Source organism: Arvicola amphibius, chromosome 13 (genome assembly GCF_903992535.2).
Source record: "Arvicola amphibius chromosome 13, mArvAmp1.2, whole genome shotgun sequence".
NCBI classification, from domain to species: Eukaryota; Metazoa; Chordata; class Mammalia; order Rodentia; family Cricetidae; genus Arvicola; species Arvicola amphibius.
The window spans coordinates 46,609,526-46,621,684 of NC_052059.1; the positions used below are offsets into that span (position 1 = coordinate 46,609,526).

Below are 12,159 nucleotides of genomic sequence, written 5' to 3' on the forward strand. Positions count from 1 at the left end.
CTAATTTTAAAGTAATAAAAGATCCTAGCTAATATGGTTATTGTAAGTCATGACTTGTGTGAATCTCTAACTTTACATACTATTTTACATACTCTAATAATGAATGTATTTTTTCAGATTGAAATGTTTTTGTTTTTTTAACTTTAGGCTCAGCTATATTTTATATAAATCTTCCGGCTTTGATTTAATTTAAAACATTTTATATTCATTTGAATGACCAACTAAAAACATTATTTTAGATAATAGAGATAGAATCTAATAGCATTGATTTAGAATCATAAGAACTGGATTCCTGTAGGACAGTGATTCTCAACCTGTGGGCCGCAACCCCCTTGGGGGCCAAACGACCCTTTCACAGAGGTCACCTAGCACCATTAGGAATCACAGATATTTACAATTCATAACAGTAGCAAAACTATAGTTATGAAGTAGCAACGAAAAGATTTTGTGTTGGGGTCACCATAGCATGAGGAACTATATTAAAGAGTCACAGTATTAGGAAGGTTGAGAACCTCTGCTTTAGGACGACATGCCCCTTCTCAATCTCAAACCTTACTAATGGCTTTCTCACCTATGAAGTACTGCAAACATACAGAGCTACATGTGATGTTCTTGCCTGGAGGATGAAGCTTAGTCGGAAAGAAGGGGACAGAGCAGGACTTTGAGATTGGGTTCCATGGCTCTGTCTACTTTTTATTTTTTTATATCTACTTGAATATATTTTATGGGAATTCTTAGAAGCCATGACAACTGCACATTTCAGCTGCTATTCTTCATGTACCCTAGAATTCTGATTTTTATCACCTTGTTTTAAGAAGGCATTGATAGAAGAATTTAAAAAGTGTGATGTCTGTTTTTTCAGTCAGTAGGAACTGTTTCACACTAGTGCACCTTATAGTATGAGAAGCACATTAAAGAAAAGGAAACTAACACAGCAGTCTGATTTTCATAGTCTGAAGTTGTGTGCTTTATTATTCCATGGTTGAACACTTGTTTTCTTAACCTATGGACTGGACGGTAAGGTACGGAGAACGACAGATGTGAGCAAGAACAGTGTGATGGTTATAGGTTGTGTACGTTCTGAGAGCTTAAAAGACAGTGTTGCTAGAGCACATTTGTGTAAGTCACCGACTGTCCATTTCATAGGCATTCCACTGTTCCTTTGTAATTGATAGGTTTCTGTCTGATTGACCTGTCCATTGGTGAGAGAGGAGTGTTGAAGTCTCCTACTATTAGTGTGTGTGGTTTGATGACTGCCTTGAGTTCTAGAAGTGTTTCTTTTACATAAGTGGGAGCTTTTATATTAGGGGCATAGATATTCAGGATTGAGACTTCATTCTGAAGGATTTTTCCTGTTATGAGTATAAAATGTCCCTTTCCATCTCTTCTGATTGATTTTAGTTTGAAGTCAACTTTGTTAGAAATTAGTATGGCCACACCGGCTTGTTTCTTAGGTTTCCTTTGTAATTGAATTGAAGTGTGTTTCCATGCCATAGATGACTTCAGCGTAAGTGGTGAGCTGGAAGAAGTGATCTCTCTTGAAATTCCCGTCAAAAGAGAGACGACACTCTTACCTCTGGAGGAAGGTTCGCCTAAGCTGGATCCAGCCTTTGACCAGTCTCGTGTATCTGAATTGTGCTGCTGCTTGCTGCCGGGCACTGCTGCTTCTGAGGAAGGCACAAACCCCAACAACAGGGACACAGGCAGAAACGGTAACTCCAGAGCAGAAAGTAAGTGTCAGCATGCAGAGGAGCCAAAAACTGAGACCAAGACTGAAAGCAATCCTGTGCCTTGTGCTTCTGTGACCCAAGAGCACATTGTGTCAGATAGTCCAAAGCCTCTGTGTAGCCCTTGGTGCCAGGAATTTTCCAAAGATGATCAAAATACAGAAAATCTTCGTGAGATCCTTACGGTTTCAGAGAATATGAATATAAAGTGTGAGAAAGAAAGTGCATGCTCAGCTCTAAAGGGGAATCTGCAGTGTGACCCTTTTCCATCTGACTCAGAAAGGGAGCGTAATTGTTCAGAAGATATTCTACTTAAAAATCTAAATGAACCTACAAGCCCCAGTAAGAACGCAGGAAGAAAACGTACAGAGATCGGCCATATCACGAGTGGTAAAGGAAGGAAACGAAGATACTCTAGGAACTTTTGTGAGAGACAGAGTTCATACCTGGAACAGAACGGTAACTCTGCATCTTCCCGCAGCGGGGAAAGCTCTTCAGAGGTTAGTGTGGGGAATCCCCAGCTTTGTGAAGATTTATCTGCCGCCCTAGAGCAAAGCTTTCAGAGAGCAAGCACTAAACCCAAAGTGCGACGCAGCTCAAGGCTCCAGGGAATCCTGGAAGATACGGGGCTTATATGGATGTTGCCTCCCACTCCTCCTACATCCCAGAAAATGAAAAGGAGGAGGACAATTTGTGCCTTTGACAGCAGAGGATTTGAAAGTATGTCCTCTAGAGAAGAGACTCTATCCTCGAGACAAAGCCTAGATGCCCTGCCGTCCATCCCAGACAATGAGGGCCAGGGTGTTGGTTCTTCTAAGCTACCTGGGAGGAGGAGGAAGAGCATCTGTGTGTCTACACTCCCAAATGCTGAGAGTACCACTCTCAGTGAGAGTACCACTGAGCCATCAGGTTTCAAGAGAAGATCCTTTCTCAAGAAGGAAGAGAGCTCTCAACTGCCATGAGGGGGCTGGGCACAGGAGAACTGGTTCTGGAACTGACAGTTTCACCTAGCATTGGCTCTTAAGAGCAGCTTCCTCCCTGCTACTTTCATCCCTGTTCAACTTCAGTGCATTGCTTGTTTCTAATAAAAAGCATTTGAGTTGTAATGACTTTGAGTAGAAATAAATGAATTTCTTCATCATCCAAAAGAAAAAAACCTATTGTATATCTTCTCCCTCCAAATGCTAAGTAGGTTTATTAGTCTTACTGAAATGCTCATTTTTAAACTCAACAGTGTTTCTGCATTTTTTTCAGTTTCACAGAGCACATTTAATCTTATACACTTGAAAACAATACACAAAAATAAATACATATAAATAGTAAAACTGAGGATCTAAGTTAGTGCTTCTCTGTGTTCGAGAGATGACATCTAAATAAATGATATTGTCTCATAATGTTGCCCGTATTTAAAATAAAGTCATGTTAACTAGTTTGGATGTCTACCCAGGAATACTCAAACTGCTTTTTTTAAGAGTGTATAGTTGTCTTGATTCACCTGGTTTCTCAGGGACTACTTACCACAAAATTCTAGAATGATACTTTAATGCCCGGGGTGGAAAATGCTGATGATGTGTTCCCTTTCCTTACTGAAATGAAAACGGCATGAAAGTAAAAGTAAATCCCTCCCCACAGCACAGTCTTTACGAGCACCCATTTCCGTCTACAAAAGTCTCAGCTCTCTTCATTGTTGGCAGCGTTTCCAAACAAGGTCCCTCAGCATGAGATGACCATGACGGTGCTAAGGCCTGCCACTCCTTACAGTACTTTCTGAAGACACTGAGGATAGAGTCTAGTCGTGGCACACTCAAAATGGCTGCCAAGGCCCCACAATCAATCGGGTCTCGTGCACTTTCGTCCACTGGCAAGCAATGTCGTCAGACTGGTAGAGAACTTTTCCTACTGGTTCTGAAGATGTGTTCTTCTACAGTCCCATGAGTAGCTTGGACAAATAAAGGGAGCTTATTCTGGAAAAGTACTAGCTTCAGGTATGGATTCCTAGGTTGATCACATGGAAAATCCTTACAAGTCTATTTATTTAGCTCTATCATAGGCGTCTACAGTAGACACGCTGATGATTTCTACAGGTTCCAGCTATGTAGTAGATGGAGTCCTTGTACACAGATGCCAAGCCCTGGGCTCTAGAAACAGTCATGGGGCTTAAAAATCCCCAGTAGTCTTTTTGCGGCTCAAAAAAGAGGAAAAACTCCCCCCTGTAAAACATAGATCTTTCCTTTGTGTTCCACAGCATTGTGAAACTCCCTGCAACCGGCATGGCACAGACAACCTCCGACAGTTCTGTCTGCTGTAGCACTCCACAGACTGCAGGGAGTTTCTTCCATTGCCTTCATACACACGCCCTCCAGTTGCATACATTTTATTCCGGCAGTGCATGAGTTTGCAGCCTGTTCTGGCCTGAAGCAAGGATGGCTTGGATAGCGATCTATTGATGAAATGGCCATACATCCAAAAATCATTTTCTGCCTTATGATCAATGGAGACCTCACTGCTGCTTGGCCTGCATTGTAAATGTCATTATCTGGTGATAGAAGGAACCCAACTTCTCTTAAGTCATTTGGTGGTTTACATAGTTTAAACACTTCTGTGACTATATCTAGACAAGGCACTGTTTGCTTCTTTCGTGTGTGTGTGTGTGTGTGTGTGTGTGTGTGCAGCATCAAAACATCATTTCAGAAGCACTCATTCCAAGCCTCTGTATACTATGGCCTGTGCAAACTGAGGGGGAATTTTCTCGATAAATATATTTTCCATCAAAAATTTGGCAAAAATTTCTGGAAGGTGTACTTCTCTTTCATTCTGCTTATGTTCACACCATCTTATAATGCTCTCATAAATGTGTTCTTCCCGGTCAGTCTACATTTAAATCATCGCTATCTAGTATACTTATGAGTTGGTCTTTTGTCAGCTGCAGAAACTGTTTCCTTTGGTGACACACAGAAACTTTTTACGGATGTGTTGTTTTGATGACCTGATGACCACAATGATCAGCAAAGATAAAGACTCCAGTAGAATTTTGTGGGTCCAAATGACTAATCATATTCTTAGTACATTAGTCTTGTATGGAAGGAATTTGGGAGATGCTACCTGTAGTGAACAAGGCTTGAACATTGGCCTCTGTCAGAATAACTCTAGACGTATAGGCATAATTCAATACTAAATCCATTGATTTAGTTTCAACACTGATGATTCGAACTTTCTGAGTACTTTCTGTAGGGCCGGTAGTGAACATGGATCTGGGAGACCAGAAAAGGGAGAAGGCAGATTCTGTTCTCACATGCTAACTGATGTATGGGGCTGAGTGCAGCAAGAACGTCTCTGACAGGAAAGTGTCTTCCACCGTGATCCACCTCCACTACAATGTCTGTCAACTGAACCATGAGTTTAATTGGTTTTTTTTAATTGATATTTGTTGAGCTCTACATTTTTCTCTGCTCCCCTCCCTGCCTCTACCCTCCCCGCTTCAATCCTCCCCCAAGGTCCCCATGCTCCCAGTTTACACAGGAGATCTTGTCTTTTTCTTACTTTCTACTTCCCATGTAGATTAGATCTATGTAAGTCTCTCTTAGTGTCCTCATTGTTGTCTAAATTCTCTGGGATTGTGGTTTGTAGGCTGGCTTTCTTTGCTTTATGTTTAAAAACCACGTATGATTGAGTACATGTGATAATTGTCTTTCTGTGTCTGGGTTACCTCACTCAAAATAATGTTTCCTAGCTCCATCCATTTTCCTGCAGAATTCAAGATGTCATTTTTTTCTGCTGTGTAGTACTCCATTGTGTAAGTGTACATTTTCCTTCTTCATTCTTCGGTTGAGGGGCATTTATGTTGTTTCCAGGTTCTGGCTTTGACAAACAAAGCTGCTATGAACATAGTTGAACACATATCCTTGTGGCATGATTGAGCATCCTTTGGATATATACCCCAAAGTGGTATTACTGGGTCTTGAGGAAGGTTGTTTCCTAATTTTCTGAGCAATCATCACACTGACATCCAAAGGGGTTGTACCAGCTTGCATTCCCACCAGCAGTGCAGAAGTGTTCCCTTTCCCCCAACCACCTCTCCAGCATTAGTTGTCATCAGTGTTTTTGATCTTGGCCATTCTTACAGGTGTAAGATGGAATCTTAGAGTTGTTTTGATTTGCATTTCTCTGATGACTAAGGATGTTGAACATTTCCTTAAGTGTCTTTCAGCCATTTTAGATTCCTCTGTTGAGAGTTCTCTGTTTAGGTCTTTACTCCACCTTTTTATTGTTCTTTTGGTGTCCAATTTCTTGAGTTCTTTGTATATTTTGGAGATCAGACCTCTGTCTGATGCGGGGTTAGTGAAGATCTTTTCCCATTCTGTAGGCTGTCTTTTTCCTTTGCTTTAAAGAAGCTTTTCAGTTTCAGGAGGTCCCATTTATTAATTGTTTCTCTCAGTGTCTGTGCTGCTGGGATTATATTTAGGAAGTGGTTCCCTGTGCCATTGTATTCAAGTGTACTTCCTACTTTCTCTTCTGTAAGGTTCAGTGTGGCTGGCTTTATGTTGAGGTCTTTGATCCATTTGGACTTGAGTTTTGTGCATGTGATATGGGTCTATTTTCATTTTTCTACATGTTGATATCCAGTTATGCCAGCACCACTTGTTAAATATGCTTTCTTTTTTCCATTTGATATTTTTTTTGCTTCCTTGTCAAAGATCAGGTGTTCAAAGATGTATGGATTGAAATCCGGGTCTTCTGTTTGGTTCCATTGGTCCTCCTGTCTGTTCTTATGCCAATACCAGGCTGTTCTCAGTACTGTAGCTCTGTAGTAGAGTTTGAAGTCAGGGATTGTGACACCTCCAGAAGTTTTTTTATTGTACAGGATTGTTTTGGATATCCTGGGTTTTTTGCCTTTCCATATGAAGTTGAGTACTGTTCTTTTGAGGTCTTTGAAGAATTTTGCTGGGATTTTGATGGGCACTGCGTTGAATCTGTTGATTGCTTTTGGTAAGATTGCCATTTTTACTGTGTTAATTCTGCCTATCTAAGAGCATGGGAGATCTTTCCAATTCCCGGTGTCTTCTTCAATTTCTTTCTTCAAGGATTTAAAGTCCTTGTCATACAAGTCTTCTAACTGTTTGATTAGAATTACTCAGATATTTTATGCTATTTGTGGCTATTGTGAAGGGTGTTATTCTCTGATTTCTTCCCCAGCCCTCTTATCATCTGTGTACAGGAGGGCTACTGATTTTTTTGAGTTAATCTTGTATCCCTGCTCTCTCCAAGACCTTTATCATGAAGGGATGTTGTATTTTGTCATAAGCTTTTTTGGCATCTAATGAGATGATCATGTGGTTTTTATTTTTCAGCTTGTTTATATGATGGATTATGTTGACAGATTTTCGTATGTTGAACCATCTCTGCATCTGTGGGATGAAGCTGACTTTATCATGGTGGATGATGGTTCTAATGTGTTCTTGGATTCATTTTGCCAGTATTTTATTTAGTATTTTTGCATCAATGTTCATGAGTGAGATTGGTCTGTAATTCTCTTTTTTAGTAATGTCTTTCTGTGCTTTTGGGTATCAGGGTAATTGTAGCCTCATAAAAAGAGTTTGGCAATGTTCCTTCTGTTTCTACTGTGTGGAATAATTTGAGGAGTATTAGTATTAATTCTTTGAAAGTCTTGTAGAATTCTGAGCTGAAACCATCTGGTCCTGGGCTTTTTTTGGTTGGGAGACTTTTGATGACTATTTCTATTTCTTCAGCCATTTTAGGTCTGTTTAATTTGCTTATCTGGTCTTGATTTAATTTGGTAAGTGATATCTTTCCGGAAAGTTGTCCATTTTCTTTAAGTTTTCCAATTTTGTGGAGTACAGGTTTTCAAAATATGACCTGATGATCCTCTGTATTTCCTCCATGTCTGTTGTTATGCCCCCCTTTTCATTTCTGATTTTGTTAATTTGGATATTCTCTCTCTGCCTTTTGGTTAGTTTGGATAAAGGTTTGTCTATTTTGTTGATTTTCTCGAAGAACCAACTCTTAGTCTCATTGATTCTTTGTATTATTTTCTTTGTTTCTATTTTGTTGATTTCAGCTCTCAATTTGATTGTTTTCTGCCGTCTAGTTCTCTTAAGTGAGTTTGCTTCTTTTTGTTCTAAAGTTTTCTAATGTTCTGTTAATTCACTAGTGTAGGATTTTTCCAGCTTCTTTATGTAGGCATTTAGTGCTATGAACTTGCCTCTTAACACTGATTTCATTGTGCCCCATAAGTTTGGGTATGTTGTGTGGTCATTTTCATTGAATTTTGGGAAGTCTTTAATTTCCCCTTTATTTCTTTCTTGACCCATTGATGATTCAGGTGAGCATTGTTTAATTTCCAAGTGTTTGTAGGTTTTCTGGAATTAGTATTTCTGTTGACTTCTAGTTTTAAAGCATGGTGATCTGATAAGGTACATTGGGTTATTCCAAATTTTTTGTATTTGTTGAGGTTTGTTTTGTTACCGAGTATTTGGTCAGTTTTTGAGAAGGTTCCATGAGGTACTGAGAAGAAGGTAAATTTTCTGTTTGGATGGAATATTCTATAGATGTCTGTTAAGTCCATTTGAGTCATAACATCTGTTCTCTTATTTCTCTATTTTTTGTCTGATTGACCTGTCCAGTGATGAGAGGGGAGTGTTGAAGTCTCCCACTATTAGTGTGTGGGATTTAATGTATGATTTAAGCTTTAGAAGTGTTTCTTTGACATATGAGGGTGCCCTTGTAGTTGGGGCATAGATGTTCAGTATTGAAATTTCCTCTTGGTGGATTTTTCCTGTGACTAATATGAAACAACCTTCTTTGTCTCTTTTGACTGATTTTAGTTTGAAGTCTATTTTGTTAAATATTAGGATAGCTACTCCCGCTTGTTTCTTAGGTCCATTTGATTGGTATATTTTTTTCCCAACTGGTGTAGGAGGTTCTTTTGTTCATGTGTTGCTTTCACTGGCTAATGAATAAAGAAACTGCTTTGGGTCTGATAGGGCAGAACTTAGGTAAATAGAGTAGACAGAACTGAATTCTGGGAAGAAGGGCAGAGTGGCAGATGCTATGGATCTCCTGCCTGAGACAGACACTGGTTAGAATCTTGCTGGTAAGCCACAGTCATGTGACAATACATAGATTAATAAAAATGGGTTAAATTAAGATGTAAGAATTAGCCAATAAGAAGTTAGAGCTAATAGGCCAGGCAGTGTTTAAATTAATATAGTTTCTATGTGATTATTTTGGGTGTGAGCCAGCCAGGCGGCTGGGAAAAACAGGTGGGCCCTCTCTCTTTGCAACACCCAACCCTTTACTCTGAGACGATGTCTGTCTTTGAGGTTGAGATGAGTTTCTTGTATGCAGAAGAAGGATGGATTCTGTTTTCGTATCCAATCTGTTAGCCTGTGTTTTTTTATAGGTGAGTTGAGTCCATTTACATTAAGGGATATTAATGACCAGTGATTGCTATCTCCTGTTAATTTAGTTTTCATTGTCAGTAATGATAATTTGTGCATTTTTTTTTAGGATTTGCTGTTATGAGATCATCAATTGTCTGTGTTTTTGTTGGTATAGCCATCTTCCTTGGGTTGGAGTTTTCCTTCTAGCATTTTGTGTAGGGCTGGGTTTGTGGCTAGATATTGGTGAAATCTAGCTTTGTCATGGAATATCTTGTTTTGTCTTTCTATGGTGATTGACAGTTTTGCTGGGTATAGTAGTTTGGGCTGGCATCCATGGTCTCTTAATGTCTGCATAATGCTTGACCATGACCTTCTGGCTTTCATTGTTTCCAATGAGAAGGTGTAATTCTGATAGGTCTATCTTTATATGTTACTTGGCCTTTTTCCTTTGCAGTTCTTAATATTCTTTCTTTACTGTGTATGTTTAGTGTTTTGATTATTATGTGGTAAGAGGACTTATTTTGGATCTAGTCTATTTGGTGTTCTGTAGGCTCTTATCTTCATAGGCATATCTTTCTTTAGGTAGGGAAAGTTTTCTTCTATGATTTTGTTAAATAAATTTTCTGTGCCTTTGAGTTAAACTTCTCCTTCTTCTATACCTATTATTTTAAGATTTGGCCTTTTCATGGTGTCCCGTATTTCATGGATACTTTGGGTTAAACTTTTGTTAAATTTAATGTTTTCTTTAACTGATGAGTCTATTTTCTCTATTGTATCTTCAGCACTTGAGATTCTCTCTTCCATTTCTTGTATTCTGCTGTTCATGCTTGCCTTTGTGGTTCCTGATCTTTTTCTCATGATTTCTGTTTCTATAATTCCTTTGGCTTGTGTTTTCTTTATTGTTTCTATTTCAGTTTTCAAGTCCTGGATAGTTTCTTTTATATGTTTGATTTCTTTTTCTTGGTTTTCTTTACGTGATTTGCTGATATCTTCCAATTTTTTGTTTGTCTTTTCCTCCATTTCTTCAAGGGAATTTCTCATTTCATCTCTAAGAATTTCAAACATTCCCTTGAAGTTATTTTTTAGGTCATTTTCTTCTGGCTCATCCATATTTGGCTGTTCAGGTCTTGCTCTTGTAGGGTCTTTAGGTTTTACTGGTGTTGTGTTGCTCTTTGTGGTGTAGCGTGTGATCTTACCTTTTCTACTCATCTTTTCCTCTAATAGGTGTGGCTGGTGCTGTCTGAGATTCTGTTGAATAATCTTCTAGATGCCAGTGAATCCCAAGCTCAGATAGTTGTTCCTCGTGGTACAGTCAGTGTCACAGTTCTAGTTACCCTGTTGGTTACTCCTGTTCCTGGAGATAACTCAGCGCTCCTGTGCTTTGCTCTGCTCCCTTAGTATTTGCTGTCTAAGACCTACTTTGGCCTAGGCTGCTGGCTTTGATCTGTTTCTGTAAGTCCTTGTCTGGATCCCCTCCAGCAGAAGTCCTTGGCTTGGAGTTGGACCTGTTCTGGTGGAGATCACTGACTCTGGATCTGGTCGCTGGCTCAGTCCTGATCCGCCAGTGTTCCTGGACTGGGTTGGCTCCCAGGACTGGATTTGCTCCTGGCTTCTGCCTCCAGTGGAGCTTGTTTCCTGAGGCCCTCTCTGTCCTAGGTGGCTTATTTAGTCTGTACATCGTTTTGAGTTGTTAAGAATACTGCAAGCATGCAGGGGTCCATGGTTTCGTTGGTTGTATCTGGAGGTGGATTCCCATTCCTTGTTGGGGAAAACATACTTAAATGGCCACCTTCTTGGGTCAGGCCTGTAACCACACTCCTGGTCCCCTCCTCAGGCACCCCTGTGGCCCTACCATGCCAGCCATCTGCCGAGGTGGCCATCTCTCCAAGGGGCCCCTCAGCAGATGTCATTGTGCTTCCTGGATTCCAGCTCTTCTTTCTGCACTTTTATTTGTTGTAAGTGTACATTGACCACTGAAGGCTTAAGCTGTTCTGGAAAACATCCTTTAGATGACTTATTCTTTTCTTTGGGTTCAATTTAAGACCAGTTTTGACTTGGTTGTCCTTCTCAAACCAAAGTTTTCCTTTGATAATTAAGTGAAATTGAGGCCCTACATTGAAACATTTCTTCAATGACTGTAACTCTCTAGATCCATTGTTATAAATGAAATATAATTAGAAATGACTATGCCATCATTCTTCCAGATTGTTCAAATCAATCACAAGTAAGTCAGAATTTAACTGTTTCCTATTAACTTTATTTTCAAAAGTAGAAACTTAAATGTGTTCTAGAGAACTTGTTTACCAAAGTAAAGGATGGTGTGGGTTACTGATTTTTTAACAGCATTTTCCAGCAGTTGAAACTTTTCGTTTCCTAATATCCGTATGCCTGTCCCTTCTGAGCTTAGCTTTCCCAACTCCCTAGCTTTGGTGACAAAAATTTAAAAATCTAAACTGCCATATATCTGGAATCTGTGAATGTACATAAATCATCTTATCATTAAACAATGGTCCCAGAAATCCTTTAAATCACTAGCTCCCCTTCAGCCTGATAGCAGAAACATGTTAACAAATAGAGCTCCCTATAAATAACACAGCAGGGAAGAAAGCTCCTGCTGGGCGGCCCATTTCCCCCTCGGAGGTGGAGCTAAGTTGTTACCGCCTTGGCACCGCCAGGTCTGGAGCCCCCGCTGAGAAGAACCTGATGTATTTTACATTAACAGGCAAAGTGATCCCCAATTTCTTCTGCTCAAGGGTGAATTGTCCAAAACTTTGTTTTATCTCTACACGTAAATCATTTATGGACTTTTCCCTACCATGTATGTGGTCACCAAGTCAGTACCACTAAACACACACACACAGACATACCAAAGTGATAAAGAATTAACTCACTTGGAAACATTTTGGATTGGGGGATTTTTTTTTTTAAATGGTCGGGGAGGAGGTGTCCCAAACACACAAACTGTTAGAAGGTCTTGGGTTTTAAAAGGAATTTTCGTATTCTGTCCTTATCTGGGATGAAGCTCAAAAGCT

At 39.7% G+C, this 12,159-nt stretch overlaps 1 protein-coding gene and 1 pseudogene across 1 annotated transcript in view; one reads left to right on the forward strand and one right to left on the reverse strand.

Annotated features, from left to right (window-relative positions):
• The window catches only part of Cdca2 (cell division cycle associated 2), a 37,424-nt gene extending 34,735 nt beyond the window's left edge, over positions 1 to 2,689 (forward strand). The window contains exon 15 of the mRNA XM_038309679.1: positions 1,497 to 2,689. Coding sequence (XP_038165607.1) covers positions 1,497 to 2,689 — 1,193 coding nt within the window. The remainder of the gene's footprint in view (positions 1 to 1,496) is intronic.
• Positions 2,690 to 3,482: 793 nt separating this feature from the next.
• Positions 3,483 to 10,890, reverse strand: LOC119800464 (annotated as a pseudogene).
• Between the last annotated feature and the right edge of the window lie 1,269 nt (positions 10,891 to 12,159).